At 40.4% G+C, this 24,725-nt stretch overlaps 1 protein-coding gene across 14 annotated transcripts in view; it reads left to right on the top strand.

Annotated features, from left to right (window-relative positions):
* PPP3CB (protein phosphatase 3 catalytic subunit beta) overlaps positions 1 to 24,725 on the top strand; it is a 121,883-nt gene that overhangs the window by 5,935 nt on the left and 91,223 nt on the right. For all 14 annotated transcript variants that reach the window (XM_050960197.1, XM_050960186.1, XM_050960194.1 and 11 more), the window contains exons 2-3: positions 17,439 to 17,639; positions 19,204 to 19,328. In XM_050960197.1, coding sequence (XP_050816154.1) covers positions 17,439 to 17,639; positions 19,204 to 19,328 — 326 coding nt within the window. The remainder of the gene's footprint in view (positions 1 to 17,438; positions 17,640 to 19,203; positions 19,329 to 24,725) is intronic.

The following is a 24,725-nucleotide window of genomic DNA, read 5'->3' as shown; positions in this document are numbered from 1 at the left end:
GACAAAAAGTGCTGTCTTAAGAAAAAGTGATTAAAATATTGTATTATCAGTTATTCAGATTTTCCAATAAGAGAGGAAAAAAATTGGGGCATGACCCACATTTTAAAAACTGTTGACTTCCATATTTAGCCATTGTGAGAACACTTTCCTGCTTAGACAGACTTCTGATATGAACATTGTACTTGAGAAATATTTTACGCCTAATTAAAACATTTATGTTTTCTTGTAATGGTGGTTGTATATGTCCAGCATATACAATCTGAATATAGTGAAGTTAAATCAAGGATTGGATTGGTCTGGCATACTATCACAAATCTGTGGCATACCATCACAGGTTGCTGAGTACTTTTATTCTAGTAGTGAGCAAACTCAATTTTTTTCCCCTTTAATGGTTTAGTTAACTTGAATGTGAGTGACTTGGTCATAGGGTATTTCCTGTGAATTAATGATCCACTGGGACATTCAAAGGCCTGAGGTGAAGTTGTGGCATTAAATACCCAAGAACTGTCCTATGTCAAGGTTTTTATTACTATATCTTTTTAATAAAGAGAACAAACTCGATCATAAGCCGTTTCTTTTATAAGCCAACCCCCCCAAGATGAATAAGTAAAAATGGAAAATTTTTATGACCCTGTTCATAAGTCAAGCCTATAATTCAGGAGTCTGCAAACTTTGGCTCCCGGGCCATCAGGATAAGCTGCTGGTGGGCCAATATGGTTTGTTTATCTAGAGCGTCCGCAGGCATAGAGGTAAACCTAAGTAAACAAAGTGCCCTGGTGTGTCAGATGTTTACCCTGACGTGTCTGGACAGCAACTGGTGGGGAAATTTTTTGGCGGGGAGAAGCTGGGGGTCAGGGAAGTAACTCCTGTGACCACCTCGACATGACCACACCCCTAGTCCAGGACCCCCACACTCTCCCCTTCCCATCCCTTCCTACCTTATCTGGGGAGGATGTCTCTGGCCTGGCTGGAGTGGCTCCTGCAGGCTGGGCGGCATGGCTGCAGCCTGCTCTGTGGGGTGGGGCTTAGCGGCATGGCTGCAGCCTGCCAGCCCTGGAGCTGCAGCTGCTTCGGAGGCTGGGGGGAGAGCAGTGTGCCCAGAAGCAGAGAGACTCTTACCCCACCTCTTCCCTTCTGGTGCTACTGCCTCTCCTTGCTCCCTCTCTTGGCGGGAGGAGCTGTGTCCCACCTCACCCGTTCATAAGCAGAACCCCTTCTCTCGTGCTTCCCTTTTTTACTAAAAAAAAATTCGGCTTATGAACGAGTATATACGGTAACCGTTTTCTGCTGAATGGAGAAAAATGCAATCTTTCTGCAGTGTCCCCATTCAGCTTCAGTCAGTGACATTGAATGTCCCTGCATGGTACTGTATTGTGTGGTTCAGAAGTTGCAACATCATGTTGTGTCAAAATTATGATTAAATATAACTTGAGTTCTCTTATTTTCCTTGTTTGCCAGTAACATTTAACACTTTTCTGGTGCTTTTTACAGGTGTTTGTGATAAAAGTAATTGATTTGTACTCTTATAACAGTTCAGACAAACTTTGGGTTCACAGATCATCCACAGATTTTGAATTTGTTAGTGTATTATGTCCTATATTGAGGAGAAGCCACTGTTTAACAACTTTCTGGCCATACTCATTTCAGCAGCAGAAAGGGAAAAAGTGCTTGTGTGCTCAGATTACCATGATAGAATTCTGGGTCCATATGGATATGTGTTCACTGCAGTTATGATGGGCATCTGGGTCAGCCTATACTTTCACTCTCCCAACAACCCCCATCATTTCTGCACCCTTCTGCCCCCCCCCCCCCCCGCCCAATCTTTCCCCCTTGGCTTACTTTTTAAATTTGTATCATCTCACTCTGTTTTGGGCAATCACCTGCATACAGCAAAGCATGTGCAAGTTTTCTCTTGACTCCCCCGAAAAGACTGCTTGTCCTCAGTAGTTTCCCGAATCCTGGGAAAGCACTAGTGGCACTTAGGCTTCTTTGCTGTCATCCAAAGGAGCAAGTTGATACAGTAACTCTGCTCATTCCCTCTCCAAATTTCTTCTCCTCTTGTATGTGGAGGCAAGCGGTTCTTTCAAACTCTGCTTATATATAGACTTTGGTGTTTCCAGCTGTCCTTTAAAATATTTTTAAATAGTGCAGTGTGTTTTATTTCAGAATGAGAAGGTAAAGCAAATGCTTGTTTTATGAAAGTAATGTAACTTTTAAAATTTTGCCATGATCAAAGTCATGCTGCAGTTAAGGGTGTGCGATGTGGAAACTTGTATCCTTAAAACACATTTTTTTCTTATAAGGGGCTTTTCAAAACTTTCAATTAAAATAATAGGGTAAGTAGATTGTTTGTCAATACACTTTAAATTAGATATTGAAAAATTTAGGGAAACCTTAAGGCTCCTGAAGTAGGCTACACCTGCAAGGAAGCTGCATTGCTGTGAAGGAAGCTGTTGCACAGTTCAAGAAAGTTCTGATGAGTTTAAACTAAGTGTTAAAGGTCCACAGGATCTAAACAGCTTTATTTATGCATGCACTGGAATACACAAGGTTGCCCCAAGTGACAAGCATTTACAAAAATGGCAACTTGGAAAAAGGGCAGATTCTACAGATGTTGAATTGCAGAGCCCATGAATCCTTAATTGAGATGAATAAGGTAGTTCACATCTTTTAGAACTATTGAATTAGGCTCTCTAGATCTGTGTGTGCTCAGTTCATGTTTTCAGGGTTATGTCTGCAACCATAAGGGCTAGGGCATGTCTACAGTACAAAGTTAAGTGGACGTAAGGCAGCTTACGTTAACCTAACAATGGCTTTGTCTACACTACTACTTTATTGTCGGCAAAATTTTTGTCACTCGGGGTGTGAAAAAAACAGTTCCCTGACCGACAAAAGTGCTGGTGTGGATGGCGCTAAGTCGGCAGGAGACGCTCTTTCACCGACATAGCTACTGCTGCTCGTTGGGGTGGTTTAATTATGCTGGTGGGAAAGCTATCTTCTGCCAGCATAGAATGGCTACATGGGAGACCTTACAGTGGCGCAGTTGCAGTGTGTACAGCTGTGCTACGTAAGGTCCATAGTGTAGACATAGCCAAAGTAAGTACCTGCTACTGTGTTTCTTCTGCTGCTGTACCTTAGCCGATATGCTCACCTAGTAAATCCACCTCGAAGAGAGGCTTAGGTTGATGTCGTTTGGGTGACAGTGTCTGTGTAGAAACTGCCTTATTTGAATAGCTGTTGAATGTCAGGGTGGCTGTCAGCTAGAACCATGAAATTGACAAGAACATTAATTTCACATTGGTAGGGTCCCTGTTTTGAAATTCGGGAGGCAGGGGGAGGAGGCGATCCAGTTGTGAGCAGTGGTGGCAGTTGGAACCTCTCTGCCCAGAGCTGAGAGCCTGAGCTGTGGGCTCCTCGCATAAGGGTTGCACCAGTAAAACCTTTGTTGTTGTTGTTTGGTTGATGACATGCATGTGTCTTAGCATCAGAATATCACTGAGTTCGTTTGGTATTTCTCTCATTTGAGTAGCACACATCTTCGTTGGTGGAGTTAAGTTAGTGCCCACTGAAACAAATACAGCTTCACAGTGAAAGAAGTTCTCCCACTGCAATTCCACACTGTACTGCTTTCTTCAGCATACATTTCTCTGGTAACCTTTTTGCCCTTCACTGGCCAGGCTTTTATAATTATATGTCCTATCCTAACAGTGGACATTCTATTCTCTATAAGTTCTTATACTGCATGAGTGCTGTACTACATTCCTCTGATCCTCATCCAGATTGACAGGGAGCATTTTGGAAATGGCAGGAGCAAATAAAGATTGATGGGACAGACCAAAAGGAATGCTTAGTGTTTGTTCCACAGTCCCACAATTCCCTTGAATGCCAACAAGTATTCTGCAATACACACTGTGAAAATTACTCATATGATAGTCAGTCTGCAGGCAATATACCTACTGACAGGGCATCATGCTTTAATCAGTGCAGCATACTGCTGTAAGGGTACAAGTATTGTGACTTGCACTGGGTCAGGTGCCTCATTGTGAACACACATTGCCAAAATAGATGCTTCAGTTACACTATGCTATACCAGAACAAGTTGTGAGTGTAGACAAGCACTTGGGATATCAAGCTTTCAAGGATATGTATGAAACCATAAGGATGAGTTAGTTGAGATTCTGGAGCACAATGCTGTAGCAGGGATTGAATTCCATGGCAAGTATCATGAAATGCACAGGGTCCTGGTTATGGATATGAATAGCCAGTTTTGTTTCCCTGATTATATTGTAAGGTCTTTGGACCAGGGAATGACTTCCTGGTGTATGTACAGTGCCTAACACAATGGAATTCTGATATCTCATTGAAGCCCCTAGCCTCTACTGAAGTACAGATAAATAATAGTCCCTTATCTCTCCTGCCTGCAAGTGCATGTGCATCTGGGAAACAGTATTTATAAAAGGAGAGGAAAAAATTGTTGGAGCTCATTGGTAGCACATTACTTGTTTGCAGGACCACAATGATTTAATTTTGAATCAACACACTTTTAATCTTTCAAACAATAGAAGAGATACCAAAACGATATTTCAGAATAAGTTTATTAGTCATTGACTCTGGTGTACATCAGTTTATTGCTTCAAAAATGCTGTCCATGCTAATTGTAAATCATGATTTGGATACTGTTTATTAATACATTAATTTCCTTAACCTTTGGACACCATCTGTGTCATTTGTATTAGTGTGTATGTGCTATTTTAGAGATTCATCTCCAAATGCCTTCTGCTGCTGCTGGAGACAGAAGAAAGGAATCCTTCAGTGACCAATACCATGTTATTTCCTCAGGGTAATTCCTCTTAAAGTCTACAAAGACTATGAAACATCCTTTAGATTTCTAAGTAATCTTATGGTATGTCTGCACCTGCGTCTGGCCCATGTCAGCTGACTAGGTCTGCAGGGCTGTAAAATTGTGGTATAGACATTTGGGCTTGGGCTGGAACCTGGACTTTGGGACACTTTCCCATCGTGGTGTCCCAGAGTTTGGGCACCAACCTGAGCCTGAATGCTACACAGCAATTTTACAAGCCCCATAGCTTGAGCACTGTGAGCCCAAGTCAGCTGACATGGGCCAGTTGCTAGCGTTTAATTGCAGTGGAGACATACCTCTAGAGTAGAGGTTCTCAAACTGTGGTCCGCGAGCTCCATTCAGGTGGTCCGTGGATAGTTCCCACTAAGGTGTGCGCCTGGGTGGCTGCACACGAAAGATGGAAGAGCCCACACACCTAATTAGTGGAGCCGCGCAGGCTGAGGGGAATGTGGGACATGCAGGGCTTTGGCGGCCAGAGAAAGAGGTGACATTCCCCGGGTCTGCGGCTGCCGGGAAGAGACGGCCCTACTTCCCAACCTCAGCTATGTGGCTGCTATGGCGGGGGGAGAGGGAGAGAACCCACTCCTTCCCAGACCTAGCTCAGGGGCTGCCGTGGTGCGGGAGAGAGGGCACATCCATCACATTAGAAAGGTAAGACAACTGATATTAAAATATGAGTTGTGTGCTTTTATTTATAGAACTAAAAAAGTTAATTTTTTTTATATATATATATAACACTTTTATCCAAAGCGCTTTACAATAGTCAGCTAATGGTACAAACAACATTTGGAAATATCATTACGTGGTCCGCCAAGACCGTCAGCAATTTTCAAGTGGTCTACGAAAAAAAAAGTTGGAGAACCACTGCTCTAGAGCACATCCTGCTGCAATCCTGTTTTCTTGGGCCATTACATGCTATTATTTTTTCATCAAAGCTTAGATTAAACCCATTAGTTTGCAGCAACTACATACACCCTTCAAAATCATCGTCTATAGCCTATTTAATGACAATATTACTTAGTTATTTCTTTAATAATATGAACAATATTATGACTTGATTGCTAAGGCAAAATTGAAAATACACCATACAATGAACCAAGAATCTTTGTTCCATTTTTAATCTCACGTAGTGATGCATTTTAGATATTACAATCATATGTTCTTCTTTAGTCTCTGAAGTGTTAACTTTTTAAAGTAAAACAATTTATGCTCTCTAATCAATAGGAAAATGGATGTAATGATAAGCAAGTATGAGAACTGAAAACCAGGTGGCCACCTTAAAAAACAAAACATAATCAAAACCCACACAAAGGCATATTCTGTCTAGAAACAGAATATAAATACAATTAAGAGTTTACTATATTGAGTGACATTAATCAACCCTGCCCAGAGCATAACAGTAAATATGACAGAGTTTGAGCATGAGAGTTAACATTTCAGTCCCAGCACATCCATACCTCATTAAACTGTGTGGGAATTAGCAGGGACAGGTTAAGGGAGTTCCCTAGCTTGTGGTTTTCTGTCATGTTAGATTGCAGTTCCTACAGAGGACAGCTGACTTACTTACCAGATTGGTAGTCGGAGTCACCAATGTTGTTAGATATTCGGCTGGGTATGTATGTTCTCCCTGTGTTCTGTCCCAGCTCTGTGCAGACAGTTGGCACAGCAGATCTCGAGTGAACTGCCCAATGACCACAAGATCCGTTAAGGTATGAAGGCACCCAGCCAGGTTTATTGTCAACGAAGCACGGAGACAGCACTTGTTAGATTCTATGACGATACTAACACATGTATGCCTGTGACAATGGACGCAGTTCAGTCAGTGGCTGGACTTTCCACGGCCGCCTAGGCTGGCCAAAGATACTTCCTCTGAGATGCATCATTATACTCTTAATACAAACAAGTTAATACCTCCTCTAACATAGTTAGTTATTGCTCCCTGATGTGGCTTGTTATCACCTTGTACATGTTGTTTTGATCAGAATATCTGTATTACGTACTGTCATCCTGACCTTATCTTTTAGGAGGGATCAGTGTGTTCCTGTTATCATTGGGGAATGTTTTTGTACCATCCTTGATTTAGGGATGTTCTGGTACCACTTGATACGGGGATGTGTTTGCATGAGTACTCTGTTCTTAGCATTTTTTAGGAATGTGTATTTCTGCAATATCAGCCCTGTTCTTGCCAGATTGTGTGAGCAGGTCTTGCCTCATACCAGGCCTCTGATACAAGGGCTTATGTCTCAGGCTCTCTTCCTACTAGAAGAACCACTGCTCTAGAGGACCAAGTGGACAATGGACTGAGACTCAGGAGACCTGGCTTCTAATCCCAGTTCTGCTACTGGTTTGCTGGATAACTTTGGGGAAGGCACTTCACCACTCTGTGCCTCAGCTTCCCATCTGTAAAATGGGAATAATAATGCCCCGATCTCTCAGTGCAGTGAAGATAAATTCATTGAAGTTTGTGAGCTACTCAGACTCTGTGGTGATGTGTGCCACAGAGAAGTGCATGAGGGAATCAGTAACGTTTTTGGAGCAGGGTTTAATACTCTGCAGTAAATAAGGCTTAGGGCCACGCACTGGACAAGGGGGATAAAACAAAATATTAAATATTCACTAAGGGAGCACTGTCCATCCTGTGTGTTGAATAAGGTGAAGGTCCTGTAGGGGGGAAATAGGATGTGATCATGGAACCTTTTAAAAACTGTATGATGCATATGCAAAAAGAGGTATGAATCAAGTTTGCACAGACACCTTGATTTCTGGCATTTCCTAACTTTTGAGTGCTTGGCTTTGCAAACTTAATAATGTTTTTTTAAAGTAGTTTGTGTGTATGTAAAGTATATATAAAAATAACTTTTATGGTGAGAATGATGGGATTGAGCCAAAACATTTGTATTCAGATTACTTATTCTTATTTCCCTCTATAAAGGATATTCTCCTTTACTCACAAAAGTAGCATCTGATGTTCTGTTACGGCATTTCATAAGAATTGTGGTCTTTTTGTCACTTTTAGTACAATTTTAATATGTTTTATTTAGTCATTTTACTCAACAAATGTTAATTTTGTGAAAGATGAGCAAAAAACAAATAAATGCACAGTCATATTTTCCTTTATAAAATGACAGGTAAAAATCAAGTTAATAACCCCTAATTTAGGTCATGAGCAAGATGCCTTCAAGAGAAGATCCTTGCAACACTCTTGATAAGCTAGTCAGAATTCCCACATTAAATAGATTTTTCTAAAAAGTTTCATTTCTCATCTGAACAGTTGACTTCTATTTACAAAATCAGTTTAAACAATTATCTTGTGCTGAACTAAAAGGAAACTTTGTAAAACGATTTTTCATTGCTAAAATATATTAACTGTATTGAATTTTGAACTGTGTGATTTTTCTTCTTGCAAAGGAAATCTAATTACCCATATTCTAAAAGAAACAGACATGAAAAGCAAAACAAAGCATTTATGGCTATGTTAGGTCATTTCACAAAAAATAGTGCTAAATTTGGTACAGCTGCTTAAAGCAAGATTTTCAGAGTCCTTCTGTTTTTGAGTCTTTAATGAAGAAAAAAATCATTGGTTTTCTAAAAGCAAAAAAAAGCAAGTTCAGCATCAAATGCAATTTCATTTCAGTTAGGAGATTCATACATTATTTCTGCATCAATTATTCCATTGATTCACCTCTTTTCTCATCACATAATACTTACAGAAATGCAGTGATGTGCTGCTACTGATCTAGAAACTGAGTTAACGGAAACTGACTCAAGGAATGTTTTTATAGAGTTTTAAGTATTTTGTTTTGGAATAGAAATCTTAACTTTTGAGGGTAAACAAATACACAATATCTGTAATTAGGGCCCTACCAAATTCAGGGTCCATTTTGGTCAATTTTGTGGTCATGGGATTTTTAAATAATAAATTTCATGATTTCAGCTTTTTAAATCTGAAATTTCACAGTGTTGTAATTGTAGGTGTCCTGACCCAAAAAGGAGGGGGGGGATATGTGGGCTGGGGTCCCAAGGATATTGTAGTGGGGGTTGTGGTACTGCTACACTTACTTCTGCACTGCTGCTGGTGGAGGTGCTGCCTTCAGAGCTGGGCAGCCGGAAAGTGTCGGCTGCTGGCTGGGAGCCCAGGTCTGAAGGCAGAGTCCCTAACAGCAGCAGCAAGGATGACATGGTATCATAGAATCGTACGACTGGAAGGCTTAAGAGATCATCTAGTCCAATCCCCTGCACTCACGGCAGAACTAAGTATTATCTAGACCAGTGGTCCCCAACCTTTTCAGTGTGGCGGGCGCCTGATGACTAGCTGCCCAGGAATGTGGCTGCCGGGCAAGCAGCTGCCGAAATGCCACCGAGAAGCGGCAACGCCAACAGGCATCACTGCCAAAATGCTGCCGAGACGTAGTGTCATCAAGAGCCATCACCACCAAAAATCAGCGGCATTTCGGCGGCAGCACTTCTTGACATTGCCGCTTCTTGGCGGCATTTTGGCAGCCGCTTTTCCGGCGGCCAGTAGGCGGGCTCACATAAATGCCATGGCAGGCGCCATGGTGCCCACGGGCACCGTATCGGGGACTCCTGATCTAGACCATTCCTAATAGGTGTTTGTCTAACCCACTCTTAAAAATCTCCAATGATGGAGATTCCACAGCTTCCCTTGGCAATTTATTCCAGTGCTTAACCACCCTGACAGGAAGTTTTTCCTAATGTCCAGCCTAAACCTCCCTTGCTGCAATTTTAGCCCGTTGCTTCTTGTCCTATCCTCGGAGGTTAATAAGAACAATTCTTCTCCCTCCTCCTTGTAACAACTTTTTATGTACTTGAGAACTGTTATCATGTGCCCTCTCAGTCTTCTCTTTTCCAGACTAAACGAACTCATTTTTTTTTCAATCTTTCCTCAGAGATCATGTTTTCTAGACCTTTAATCATTTTTGTTGCTCTTCTCTGGACTTTCTCCAATTTGTTCACTTCTTTCCTGAAACATGGTGCGCAGAACTGGACACAGTACTCCAATTGAGGCCTAATCAGTGCAGAGTAGAACGGAAGAATTACTTCTTGTGTCTTGCTTACAACATTCCTACTAACATCCCTGAATGATTACTTTTTTTTGCAATAGAGTTACAGTGTTGATTCATATTTAGCTTGTGGTCCACTATGACCCCCAGGTCCCTTTCCACATTACTCCTTCCTCGGTAGTCATTTCCTATTTTGTATGTGTGCAACTGATTTTTCCTTCCTAAGTGGAGTACTTTGCATTTGTCCATATTGAATTTCATCCTATTTACTTCAGATCATTTCTCCAAATTGTCCAGATAATTTTGAGTTATAATCCTATCCTCCAAAGCACTTGCAACCCCTCCCAGCTCGGTATCGTCCACAGACTTGTAAGTGTACTCTCTGTGCCATTATCTAAATCATTGATGAAGATATTGAACAGAACCAGACCCAGAACTGATCCCTGTGGCACCCCACTCGTTATGCCCTTCCAACATGACTGTGAACCACTGATAACTGCTCTCTGGGAATGGTTTTCCAACCATTTATGCATCCACTGTATAGTAGCTCCATCTAGGTTGCATTTCCCTAGTTTGTTTATGAGAAGGTCATGTGAGACAGTATCAAAAGCTTTACTAAAGTCCAGATCTACCATGTCTACTGCTTTCCCCATATTCACAAGGCTTGTTAGCTTTCTTTGACAGGTTATCAGGTTGGTTTGACGGGATTTGTTCTTTACAAATCCATGCTGACTGTTACTTATCACCTTATTATCTTCTAGATGTTTGCAAATTGATTGCTTTATTATTTTCTCCATTATCTTTCCAGGTACAGAAATTAATCGGGCTGGTCTGTATTTCCGCGGGTTGTCCTTATTTCCCCTTTTATAGATTGGCACTGTATTTGTCCTTTTTCAGTCTTTGTTCCTTCCCTATTTTAGCCTCTGATCCTACCTCATTTTCACTGGCATTCACTGTTAGATATCCAATTACCACCAACCTTGAAACCAAACCAAACAAGTCATTAAGTACCTCTGCCATTTCCACATTTTCTGTTGTTGTTCCCCCCCATTGAGTAATGGGTCTGCCCTGTCCTTGGTCTGCCTCTTGCTTCTAATGTATTTGTAGAATGTTTCCTTATTACACTTTATGTCTCTAGCTAGTTTGAGCTCGTTTTGTGCCTTGGCCTTTCAAATTTTGTGCCTATATACTTGAGTTATTTGTTTATATTCATCCTTTGTAATTTGACCTAGTTTCCACTTTTTGTAGGACTCTTTGAGTTTCAGATTATTGAAGATCTCCTGGTTAAGCCAGGGTGTCCTCTTGCTATGCTTCATATCTTTCCTACGCAGTGGGATAGTTTGCTCTTGTGCCCTTAATAATATCTCTTTGAAAAACTGCAAACTGTCTTTAATTGTTTTTCTCCTTAGACTTGCTTCCCATGGGATCTTACCTGCCAACTCCCTGAGTTTGCTAAAGTCTGCCTTCCTGAAATACATTGTCTTTATTTTGCTGTTCTCTCTCCTACCATTCCTTAAAATCATGAACTCTACCATTTCATGATCACTTTCACCCAAACTGCCTTCCACTTTCAGAATCTCATCCAGTTCCTCCCTATTTGTCAAAATTAAATCTAGAACAGCCTCTCCCCTAGTAGCTTTCTCCACCTTCTGAAATTAAAAATTGTCTCCAGTATATTACAAGAACTTGTTAGATAATCTGTGCCTTGCTGTGTTATTTTCCCAACATGTCTGGCTAGTTGAAGTCCCCCATTACCGTCAAGTCCTGTGCTATGGATGATTTTGTTAGTTGCTTAAAAAAAGCATTGTCCACCTCTTCTTCCTGGTTAGGTGGTCTGTAGTAGACCCTTAGCATGACATCATCCTTGTTTTTTACTCCTTTTAGCCTTACTCAGAGACTTTCAACAAATCTGTCTCCTATTTCCAGCTTGACTTCAGTCCAAGTGTATACATTTTTAATGCATAAGGCAACACCTCCCTTTCCCCTCGACTGTCCTTCCTGAGCAAGCTGTACCCTTCTGTACCAATATTCCAATCATGTGTATTATCCCACCAGGTCAATTTGTTTTAGCTGTATTTATTTTCTGGCATTTCGAGTTCTTCCTGCTTATTCCCATACTTCTCACATTAGTATACAGGCATCTTAAGATACTGATTTGATTCTTTCCCTCCACCCCTATTCTGTCTTATCTCTCCTTTATCCCTGCTATAACAGCCCATGCTCGTCCAAATTCCTACCCTTCTCTCAGGTCTCCATGTTTTTAACTTACCTGTGTGGGCTTTGGTTACCTCTCCCCTTCGAACCTAGTTTTAAAGCCCTCCTCACAAGATTAGCCAGCCTAGATCCAAATATGCTCTTGAACCTTGTTTTGACAAGACTAATGGGTCCTCCCTTTGAGCCCTTAGCTACCCTGTTCCTTGTTGCATCTCTCAATGAAGGTGGCCTTCATAGTGGCAATCACTCATCCAGGAGAGTAGGTGAATTACACGCTGTAATGTATGGACTTCCATACGTTGTCTTCTACAAGGACACGGTTTATCTATTCCCCGATCCAAAGTTTCTTACAAAAATGGTATGTCTCTTTTCCATTTGAGTCGGGCAACATATCTATTTTATTTATTTACAGATCCTCGAGCCCATAAGGACAAGGAGAGATTACGCGCTTTTGGTGTCAGGAGGGTGTTTGGTTCTGTCCAAATAGAATTCTAACAGTGTAGATTGTCCTCCCAATTATTTGTTGCAGTTGCAGACAGGATGAAGGGATTCTGTCTCTTCTCAGAAGATCTCATGTTGGATATTCTCCTGTATATGCTTGCGTTACAACTTGGCCAATGTAGCTATACCAAGCAGAGTAATAGCACATTCAAGAAGATCTCGTGTGGTCTTGGTGGTCTTCCTAGCTCAAGTGCCTATCCTGATCATTTGTAAAGCTGCAACATGGTCTTCAGAGCATACGTTTGTCTCATATCACACCATCTCTCAGCAATCTTGAGGAGATGCCAGGTTCGGATGTGTGATTCTCCAATCCTTATTAAGGTTCCGATCCAACCTCCAGATAGAATTACCTGTAAGTCACCTGCAGTGGAATGAACATTTGCAATTATTTGAAGAAACGGTTATTGTTTCCGTACATGTTCAAGATGTGTAGCATGTGTGCATTCCATGATACGCACCCTTGTTCTCCTCTATATTGGAGTCTTTCTGGTAAGAAGATGATGTGGGGTGGGGTTTGAGTTGGGGGTGGCTCTGCCTTTTACCATTGCACAACAGTGTGAGGCAGTAGCGGGCATATGCACTGCACCCATGTGTACTACTGAGAGAAAATCTCCTACAACAGTACACTGGCTGCACACACACCTGAAGTGGAATGGACGTGTGCAACACATTTCGAGCAACAACGGTTACAGAACAGGTTAATAGCCATTTCTTATTTTTTAGTCCCCATTCTGCCTGTTTGTCTGTATTTACTTGATTTGTCCTTTGTCTGCTTGTTCATTTTGGAATCACTTTCTAAAAATGCATATAGAAAATCATGTTGACTAAAAATTTCAATACTGATGTATTTTAGGGATCAAATTAGTTATTCTTTCTGATCACTAGTTCAGATCCAGTGCTTGGAAGAGTTTACTGATCCTGAAAGTAGTTTTTGTCTTCCTGCCAAAGTTATTCTAGCTCAGGCAAGCCATAAGGTGATGGTCCTGTACAATCCTATTTTTCTGACTACTTGGTTTTTTTCTATTTTTTGTGATATTTTTGTATTGACTTATTATATGAGAACATAAAAAATTGAAAAAGTTAAATAATGTACTGCTGGGATATGTTTCCAAATACCACATGCTTTGTAGGGTCTCCAGTAGAATTATGCAGTTTTACAACTCATCAGAGCTGCACAACCAGATAATACAAAACCAAACAACACTACATAGACATAACACATTAGGATTGGAGTTACAGTAGAAAAATAGGAAAAGACATAAATAGGAAAAGGGGAGTAGGAAGGGACTTGGGAGGGGAGGGAAAGAAGGAGTTATAGCAGCTTATATCTAAGAGTTTAGAGTGGAAAGTTTCTGTTGTGTGGGCTTGGCAAAAAAATACATTCTCTGTTTGATCCAGCTGGGTGAGAGAATTGTAGATGCTGGCTGGGAGCTCAGCTCTGAAGGCAGTGCCACTACTAGCAGCAGCGCAGAAGTAGGGATGACATGGTATGGTATTTCCACTGTTACTTCTGTGTTGTGGCCTTCAGAACTGGGTCCTCAGCCAGCAGCTGCCACTATCTCTAAAGGCCGCAGTGCAGAAGTAAGGGTGGCATGGTATGGCACCCTTTGCACGGCTGCTGGCGGGGTACTGCCTTCAGAGCTGGGCACCCAGCCAGCAGCCACCGCTCTCCAGCCACCCAGTTCTGAAGGCAGTGCCGCTGCCAACAGTAGGTGCAGAAGTAATTGGGGCAATACGATGACCTCCCTACTATAATCTTAGGATTCCCCCCACCCTGTGACCCGCTTTTGTGTTGGGACCCCCAGTTTGAGAAATGCTGGTCTTCCCCCGTGGAATCTGTATAATATAGGGTAAAAGTACACAAAAGACCAGATTTCACGGGGGAGACCCTGTTTTCACGGCCATGAATTTGGTAGAGCCCTAACTTGGGATGTAGGATGCCTTCGTACAGCTGCCCTAAATTAAATTAAATTGCCCTAGACCCTGAAATGGTTGTTTGAACCCCTCTGAGCCGCTTGAGTCGCTTGCATGTGCGCCCTCTGGGTTCCACCTAGATTGTAAGTATTCTGGATTTCTAGTTTAACCCCTTCAGAGACTACATGGCAGGGAAAGCAAGGAACACAGGCATAACAAAGGATTTTCTTAACCACGTCGATTTTACTTTTAAATCACTCAGAGTTACAGATCTTTGAAAATAACACAAGTCCTGAAATATACTATTCCTTAGTCTGAGCTCACTTTTTCTGTGAGCCTGAGGTTCCGCAGCATTTCAGGCTGGGCAGAGTCCGTCCTGTCCTCTCTTCCTTGCAAGTCATAAGAATATAAGAACTGCCATACCAAAGGTCTATCTGGCCCAGTATGCTGTCTTCCAACAGTGGTCAATGCCAGGTGCTTCATAGGGAATGAACAGAACAGATAATCATCAAGTGATCCATCCCCTGTTGCCCATTCCCAGCTTCTGGCAAATAGAGGCTAGGGACATGTTCTCTGTCCATCCTGGCTAATAGCCATTGATGGACCTATCCTCCATGAATTTATCTAGTACTTTTTTGAACCCTGTTATAGTCTTGGCCTTCACAACATCCTCTGGCAAAGAATTCCACAGGTTGACTGTGTATTGTGCAAAGAAATATTTCCTTTTTGTTTACTTTCAGTCTGTTGCCTATTAATTTCATTTGGTGACTCCTAGTTCTTGTGTTATGAGAAGGAGTAAATAACGTCCTTATTTCTTTCTCACACCTGTCATGATTTTTTAGACCTCTAGCATATCCCCCCTTAGCTGTCTTTTTTCCAAGCTGAAGAGTCCCAGTCTTATTAATTGCTCCTCATACAGAAGCTATTTCATATCCCATATAATTTTTCTTGCCCCTTTCTGTACCTTTTCCAACTCCAATGTATCTTTAAGATGGGATGACCACATCTGTACACAGTGTTCAAGATGTGGGCGTGGCATGGATTTATATAGAGGCAAGATGATATTTTCTGTCTTCTTATCTGTCCCTTTCTTAATGATTCCCAACATTGTTTGCTTTTTTTCATTGTCGCTGCACATTGAGTGGATGTTTTCAGAGAACTATCCACAATGACTCCAAGATCTTTCTTGAGTGTTAACAGCTAATTTACCTGTATAGTTTTATATTTATATTTCACTTTATATGTATAGTTGGGGTTATGTTTTCCAATGTGCATTACTTTGCATTTATCAACATTGAATTTCACCTGCCATTTAGTTACCCAGTCACCCAGTTTTGTGAGATCCCTTTGTAACTCTTTGCAGTCTGCTTTGGACTTAATTATCTTGAGTAGTTTTATATCATCTGCAAATTTTGCCACCCAACTGTTTACCTCTTTTTCCAGATCATTTATGAATATGTTGAACAGTACTGGTCCCAGTACAGACCTTTGGGGGACACTACTATTTACCTCTCTCCATTCTGAAAATTGACCATTTATTCCTACCCTTTGTTTCATATCTTTTTAACCAGTTACTAATCCATGAGAGCACCTTCCCCCTTATCCCACGACCTTTTACTTTGCTTAAGAGCCTTTGGTGAGGGATCTTGTCAAAATCTGAAAATCTAGGTAAATTTTATATCCACTGGATTCCCCTTGTCCTCATGCTTGTTGACTCCCTCAAAGAATTCTAGTAAATTGCTGAGGCATGATTTCCATTTACAAAAACCATGTTGGCTCTTCCCCAACAAATCATGTTCATCTATATGTCTGGTAATTTTGTTCTTTATTATCGTTTCAGCCAATTTGCCTGGTACTGAAGTTAGGCTTACTGGCTTATAATTGCTGGCATCACCTCTGGATCCTTTTTAAAAAAAAATTGGTGTCACATAGGATACTCTTCAGTCATCTGGTACAGAAGCTGATTTAAACTATAGATTACATGCCACAGTTAGTAGTTCTATAATTTTACATTTGAGTTCCTTCAGAACTCTTGGATGACTACTGTGTGATCCTGGTGACTTATTACTGATTAGTTTATCAATTTGTTCCACAACCTCCTCTAATGACACCTCAGTCTAAGACAGTTCCTCAGATTTGTCACCTAAAAAGAGAGGCTCAGGTTTGGGAATCTCCCTCACATCCTCAGTCTTGAATACCAATGCAAAGAATTCATTTCATTTTTCTGCAATGGCCTTATCGTCCTTGAGCGCTTCTTGATCAGACAGTTGCCCCACTGGTTTTGAAGCAGGCTTCCTGCTTCTGATATACTTAAAATTTTTTTTTGCTATTACTTTTTGAATCTTTGGCTAGCTGTTCTTCAAATTCTTTTTTGCCCTTCCTAATGTGTGCTCCTTACGTCCTTGTGTGGAGGTGGTCAGGTGTCAGGACCCTGCTCCTACATTAGTCCTCCATCTCTTTGACGTGCTGTCATGTTGAGACGCTTCAGCCTCACCAGTCATGCTTGTCTGTTTTTGTGGGCCCCTCTAGAGAGACCATTGCTCCATGGGGGTGCGCCAGTAATTGACACAATCTAAATTGATGTCCTCACATTGCTGTTTGGTGGTTTAGGGATAATCCTTCAGTGAAGTGTCAAACACCTTTCTCAGGCACTGCTGCTGTCTGGGCATGTCCAGACTTGTGCAGTTACAGTGTCCAGTATTTCCATAGATAGTACATGACTGAATTAATAATTTGATGTAGACATATCCCACTGTGTCACGGTGATATCAAAATGTGTACATTTAAAAAACACATTTGGTAAATGTTATCCCACTTTGCATGGAAGCTAATCAGTATAGTTCAGTTCTGCTCTGTTTACATCCAGTGTATTTTTAAAGAAACTAATTGTTACTAATATTGATATTCCTCACCTCTTTAAATTTTAGCTGTCCCTTTTCCACCAACACATCGCTTGACATCTGAAGAAGTGTTTGATATAGATGGAAAACCTAGGGTTGACATTTTGAAGAACCACTTAGTAAAAGAAGGTCGAGTAGATGAAGAAATTGCACTTAGAATCATCAATGAGGGTGCTGCAATTCTACGAAGAGAGAAAACTATGATAGAAGTTGAAGCTCCAATTACAGGTAATACCTTTAATTTATTTCTTTGATGCTTAAAGTAAAAATTTCACATCATTTTAATTAGAAGGCCTTTTCTTGGGGGGAAAATAAATGTAAAGAAATCTTTATCATAACAATCATATTGAACTTTCCCTCAGAACTGCTTTTGTATCGTTCTCCTTGAGTACTCAACATAATGTTGAATCAAAAAATGATGTGGAAGAAAGGAAGGAATAAAACATGTTTGGGAAAAGCAGTAGGACTGTTAATACAATGTCAACAGGCAAAGCAGTTTTTGTAATCATTATAACAATAATAAATGTTACTAAAAGATGTAATAATCCAGAAGAGAAAAATGAGCTTCAAAGAGAAGATTGGAATTGCAGTCTAAAATTTGTGGAATGATGCTAGAGCATCCATTTGCTGAAACAAATATTTTGAACAGGAGTTGTGAATGAGGAATATTCATGATTGTTTTGCCCTAAGAATCCAAGTTTCATGTAAAATGTGGTGATCTCTCGGTAGTCTTAACTCAAACAGGTTGAGACCAACCTGATAAAACTGTTGTGTATAATTTAGTACAATAGATAGGACCTGATCCAGTTGGAAAGTTTGAAATGACTTTTGTTTTTGAAAAGATACTGTAATGCTTTCAGGCTCTGACCAGTCACAGACCATATTTGGCTTGGATAAAGATGATACTTTAATCTTTTAAACTTTTTTATTTTTAAAGACACAAGTAACCAGATAGAAAATATACTATTTACATTATATAGCTGCCATTCAGAGTGAATACAAATTGATTATTTATGGGATTTTTTTCAGATATTTTTAACATTTAAATTAAATACATTTTTCTTTTAAAAATAAACCTGTTGATGATTTCAAATTCAATTTAACCTATGTTTAGGTCAAACTTATTATACTCTTATTAAATCATTACAATTAAAAAAAAATTTAGTAGTACATGTTTGCTGCCAATCTATTGAACTGGTGGAAGTCATTGACTAATTACTTGGAACCAGAGTTTGTTGAATTGTTAAACCAGCTTTTGATAGCAGTCACCTCTTCTGCAGGTGTAGAGAGAATACTATCTTCATTTCAGTTTATTCAACTGGTTCACTTCAATGAATAGCTCATTCAGAGTTGAGAAACCAATTGGGAATTGAAAAAAAAAAGCAGGAGAGCTTGTCTTCCTCTCCCAATCTATCAATAAAAATGAAGTAGGAGGAGATTGACAAACTTGGTGACCAGAAATAATCAGTTCAATTCACTAATTGCTGGTAAAACTTCCTTTGTTTAAAAAATCAGTTAGTTTTACATGTAAAATATGTTTTGATAAGCTTTTTTGAACTATAAAAATAATAAATGGGATTTTTTTTTGTTTTTTGCTGACAAGTAGGAAATACCAAATTTAGTGTAAAGGCTATGTTTAGTTGTATATCAACATGTTTTATTGTTTACCAGCCAAGAAGAATTAACCTTTCTTTAGGAAAATATGTTGTATCTCTGTAGTTAGTTTATAAATTTGTCATATTTTCCATAAATAAGAGACTTCTTGTTCATTTAAACAGTATTTTTGTTTCAGTGTGTGGTGATATTCATGGCCAGTTCTTCGATCTAATGAAGCTGTTTGAAGTTGGAGGATCACCAGCTAATACAAGATACCTCTTCCTTGGTGACTATGTAGACAGAGGCTATTTTAGTATAGAGGTAACTGTATACATTAATTTGTTCTGTCCTAAACGTTACTGTAAGAAAACATTTTTTATCTTCTTGTAAAATACACAGTTCTTCTGACCTCTGAATGTGAATTCTTCCTTGCCATGCTTCATCCCATCCCAAAGACCTGTTGACCAAGAGATACTGACTAGTGCCTCAGCCTGCCCTTTTGGAACTTTTGACTATAACAGCGTTTAAAAGAGAACTGGATAAATTTATGGAGTTTAAGTCCATTAATGGCAATTAGCCAGGATGGGTAAGGAATGGTTTCCCGAGACTGTGTTTGTCAGAGGGTGGAGATGGATGGCAGGAGAGAGATCACTTGATCATTACCTGTTAGATTCACTCCCTCTGGGGCACTTGGCATTGGCCACTGTCGGTAGACAGGATACTGGGCTGGATGGACTTTTGGTCTGACCCAGTACGGCTGTTCTTACGTAACCAGGAACTCTACTGATTTTCCTGCCTTCCCATAGCCATCTTTGCAGAGGATGGACTGTAGGGCATCTGTAGCGTTCACAATCTATGCTGCTCTATTAACATGTAGCCAGGGGCACTAAGTATGTTGTATGTATCCTGTTGATTCTGAAATTAGAACATAAGAACATAATTCTCTCAAGTTTCATTGGTCCAGGAGTTTGGAAGTGTTGGAGAATTGGTCCAGAAAGAGTTGGATGGTAGATTAAATTTAGAATTTAACTTGACAGTGTCTTTAAATTTTAAAGTTAATTTAAAAAAAAATTGACATACATTAAGTTGTGAATATATTTGTGAGCATTGCTTTTTAAGTAGTCCTGTGCTAGGGCATGATGCATGCTATTTTGTATTTTTTTAAAATTGTAATGTTTCAGAAGCAGTACGCATATGTGTACCATTCAGGTGTGTGCACAGAGCTGTTATGCTTTGTTAGGTATAATAAGCAAAAGATAATACGGTGATGCATCAGAAATCAACATATAAAGAAAAGCTAAAATGAAAGATGCTCCCCACAGCATTCCTTGAATCTTCATGACCTGTTTTGGTTGATTACAGAAATGCTTCTGCGTATAATGTAAACACTGTTCTTGACAGATGTGAAGGCTGTATTTGCATCCTTGCAGAACATCTGGAAACAATGTATCTTAAAACATTGGACCTTATTCAAGCTTTACAACTACAAGAGCTATGAAATGCTTTGGAGATGGGACTATATTCAGTATTTAATAAAAGCAGACTCATTTTATCCCCATAGGCATTGGGGACTATTTTTCTTTTTAATAATATGCTTGTGATATTAGCTAGTATAATCTTTAAAAAAACACTCAGTAGTTCATAAAAAGACTTGCCTTTTTCCCATAGAATGACTTGCCTGATTCATTGCTGTACAGAGTGGCTGCTAATGGATCAGCACAGTTCATAGTTGGGTATTTGACTGGAGCAGGATTGCTGCAAGAGCATGGGAGGGCTATGCTTTGTGGACCTATGCAAAGGATGGAAAAATATATTAAAATCACCTCCACCTCTGAAATTCCTGTGGTAGTCTGTTTGGTTATCCAACAGCTTATATCCAGTTTGATCTGGGTCTTTTAAAAAATGTTATGTTTTTGATCACTTTTAAATCTCTTAGCTGCTTGTGTCTGTAATCTTTGGTAAATAAAATGTTCAGTCCCTGATAGAAAAATGCTTGGTCTTTATTTTAATTTTGTGCTCAGAGACCTATTCTCAAAGACTTCATTTTGAAGCATGTGTATTTCAGTAACTCATAGACTTAAGGTCAGAAGAACTCTTTCCAGTGTTAAAATAAAACCTTAGTCTAGAGCAGGAATACATAGTCCTTAGAATCATAGAAGAGTAGGGTTGGAAGAGACCTCAGGAGGTCATCTAGTCCAACCTCCTGCTCAAAGCAGGACCAATACCAATTAAATCATCCCAGCCAAGGTTTTGTCAAGCTGGGCCTTAAAAACCTCTAAGGATGGAGATTCCACCACCTCCCTAGGTAACCCATTCCAGTGCTTCACCACTCTCCTAGTGAAATAATGTTTCCTAATATCCAACCTAGACCTCCCCCACTGAAACTTGAGACCATTGCTTCTTGTTCTGTCATCTGCTACCACCGAGAACAGCCTAGCTCCATCCTTTTGGAACCCTCCCTTCAGGTAGTTGAAGGCTGCTATCAAATCCTCCCCCCTCATTCTTCACTTCTGCAGACGAAACAAGCCCAGTTCCCTCAGCCTCTCCTCATAAGTCATGTGCCCTAGCCCCCTAATAATTTTTGTTGCCCTCCGCTGGACTCTCTTGAGTTTGTCCACATCCCTTCTGTAGTAGAGGACCCAAAACTGGGCACAATACTCCAGGTGTGGCCTCATCAGTGTCTAATAGAAGGGAGTAATCACTTCCCTCAATCTGTTGGCAGTTGCTCCTACTAATACAGTCCAATATGCCGTTGGCCTTCTTGGCAACAAGGGCACACTGCTGACTCGTAACCAGCTTCTTGTCCACTGTAATCCCCAGGTCTTTTTTTGCAGAACTGCCGCTTAGCCAGTCAATCCCCAGCCTGTAGCGGTGCATGGGATTCTTCCTTCCTAAGTGCAAGACTCTGCACTTGTCCTTGTTGAACCTCATCAGATCTCTTTTGGCCCAATCCTCCAATTTGTCTAGATCACTCTGGACCCTATCCCTATCCTCCAGGATATCTACCTCTCCCCCCCCAGCTTAGCGTCATCTGCGAACTTGCTGAAGGTGCAATTAATCCCATCATCCAGATCATTAATAAAGATGTTGAACAAAACCGGCCCCAGGGCTGACCCTTGGGGCACTCCGCTTGACACCGGCTGCCAACTAGAGATCAAGCCGTTGATCACTGCCTGTTGAGCCCGACAATCTAGGCGACTTTCTATCCACCTAACCCATTTGAGTGCTGCAATAGCACTGTCATAAACAGATAGTTAAGGGTTAATGCCTCTTTTACCTGTAAAGGGTTAAGAAGTTCACCTAGCCTAGCTGACACCTGACCAGAGGAACCAATGGGGGAACAAGATGTTTCAAAAGGAAGGAGGGAAGTTTTCTTTTGTTTAGAGTTTCAGTTTCAGCCGGAGTGAAAAAGATCAAGGAACCAGCCTCTTATCACAGTAGTAAGTTTTAGAAAGGGATAAATAGGTTTGTTTATTTTCTTTGTAACTTATCTTGGTACCATTAAGGGTATTATCAAATTTGGGTATTCTTGTGTGTGTTAAAGTTTTTGCCCAGGGGAGCATCCTCTGTGTTTTGAATCTGTTGTCTGTGAGAGTAGCTGGTATGCTAATCTCTCCCAGAGGGTTTTCTTTTACCTTTCTTTTCTTTAATAAAAGCCTTTTTTCTTAATTCTTGATTGATTTTTCCTTGTTTTTTAAATCCAAGGGGGTTAGATCTGAATCCTCCAGGAGTTGGTGGGAGAAAGGAAGGGAGATGGTTAATTTCTCCTTGTAAGATCCAAGGGGTTTGGATCTGTGTTCACCAGGAAATTGGGGAAGTTTCTCGAGGCTACCCAAGGAAGGGAGTGCTTGTGAATGGTGGCAGCGATACCAGATCTAAGCTGGTAATTAAGCTTAGAAGTGTCCATGCAGGTCCCCACATCTGTACCCTAAAGTTCAGAGTAGGGAAGGAACCTTGACAAGCACTCAGACAGGAGCCTGAAGGCAGAACCCACTTTATACAGTATAGACAGATGGCCCTAACTTTTAATATTGAAGGGCGAGTCCTGTGAAAGCTAATGGTTCAAGCATAAAGGTAATCCAAGCTATTGATCAAGATGAAGTTGACCTGTAAATTATCTGTACTGCACTTCCATATTAAAAATAAGGTGGCATTAAGAGTTTTGTGAGTCACACTGGTCCACCCCGCACTTATTTTAAAACAAAAAAAGGTAGAAAAGCAGAAAAGGTACTACTACAACAATTGTGTGTTATTGAAAGGGACTTTTTTGGTTTTGTACATACTGTCTGCTGTATAGGGAAATGTACTTTTACTACTGCATGAATTGACATTAAAGTGCAAATTTCCAATGGCTTGGTTAAATAACTCCTAAATGCATATAAATGACTAAAGAATCAAAAGGAAGCTACCGTTTTGCCAGTCTCTTCTCTTACTAATATTTATTTGCTCATTTAATGTACAAATTTACTTAGTGAATAATATTTACTTTTTAAATTTGTAAAAGTCTTCAGCCTCTAAGCTTATCTGTTGATTAGTACGTCCTTTGTTACAAACTGTCAGTATTTCCTTTTGTTAGTACTTCCTTTGTTGCAAACTGGACTGCTGGCTGGGAAGCATTCATAAAGTGTTAATATTCTTTGAAATACAGTAGAACAACTTATAGCTATGGAAATATTGAAAGACTGGCAGGTAGTTTTGTTTAATATACATCTTTCTTTCTGTTAAGGGTTGTTTTGCTGTCAGATATTTGAATTAATCTTTGGGTTCTTTCTGTAGGTTAAAGTATTTTGGAATATATTTCACAGTAAATGTATCTTTTAAAAAAATTTGAAGTATCCTTTTTATGTGTGAATACATGCTTGCTTTTCCCCAAAAAACTGTTTTGTTTTTGTTTTTAAATAGGAGACTAGAGCGAATGATAGATTTAGACTTGTTCTTAGTCTTTAAAAGAAAAAAATCAAATAAAAATAGCCTCTAAATCAGGTTGGTGTAGTTTGAAATTTATTTTTTCCTCTATGCTCGGTCTAAAAAGTGCATTAGAATAATAAACAAACTGTAAGCCCCAGATTGTCAGCGTTCTTGTTTTAGGTAGTAATGGGTCTTAAATTAAAGGAGTTTTTCCCCCAATGGTCTTCTGAAAATAGAGGGAGTACCGTATATACTCATTCATAAGCTGAATATTTTTGGTAAAAAAAGTGACACATCAAAGAGCGGGGGTCGGCTTATAAAAGGATCTACAGCAAAATTTGATGATTTTAAACTCTCTGGCAGAGGTCGGCAATCTATGGCACACGAGCTGATTTACCGTGGCATGCCGCTGCCAGCCAGGGTCCCGGCCGCCTGCCACGCTTAGCCTGCTGTCGGCCTGGATGGACAGAACCCCAGACCGGTAGCGGGCTGAGCCGTTCAGCCTGCTGCTGGCCTGGGGTCCCAGCCGCCACTTTGTTCAGCCTGCTGCCAGTCTGGGGTTCCATCCGCCATCCCCTGTAAATGTAAAATGTATTATTGGCATGTGAAACCCTAAAATACTGTGAATAAATGAAGACTTGGCACACCACTTCTGAAAGGTTCCTGACCCCTGCTCTATGGAATCATTGAATTGAATATCTAATACATTGTCGTTTTGTTTACCTGGAGCATCTGCAGGCATGGATCCTCTCAGCTCCCTTTGGCCGCGGTTCGCCACTCCCATTGGCTGGAAACAGCGAACGATGACCA

Source organism: Gopherus flavomarginatus, chromosome 6 (assembly GCF_025201925.1).
Source record: "Gopherus flavomarginatus isolate rGopFla2 chromosome 6, rGopFla2.mat.asm, whole genome shotgun sequence".
NCBI classification, from domain to species: domain Eukaryota; kingdom Metazoa; phylum Chordata; order Testudines; family Testudinidae; genus Gopherus; species Gopherus flavomarginatus.
Note: the sequence above shows the minus strand (reverse complement) of the source record. Positions and strands in the feature narration are given on the sequence as shown.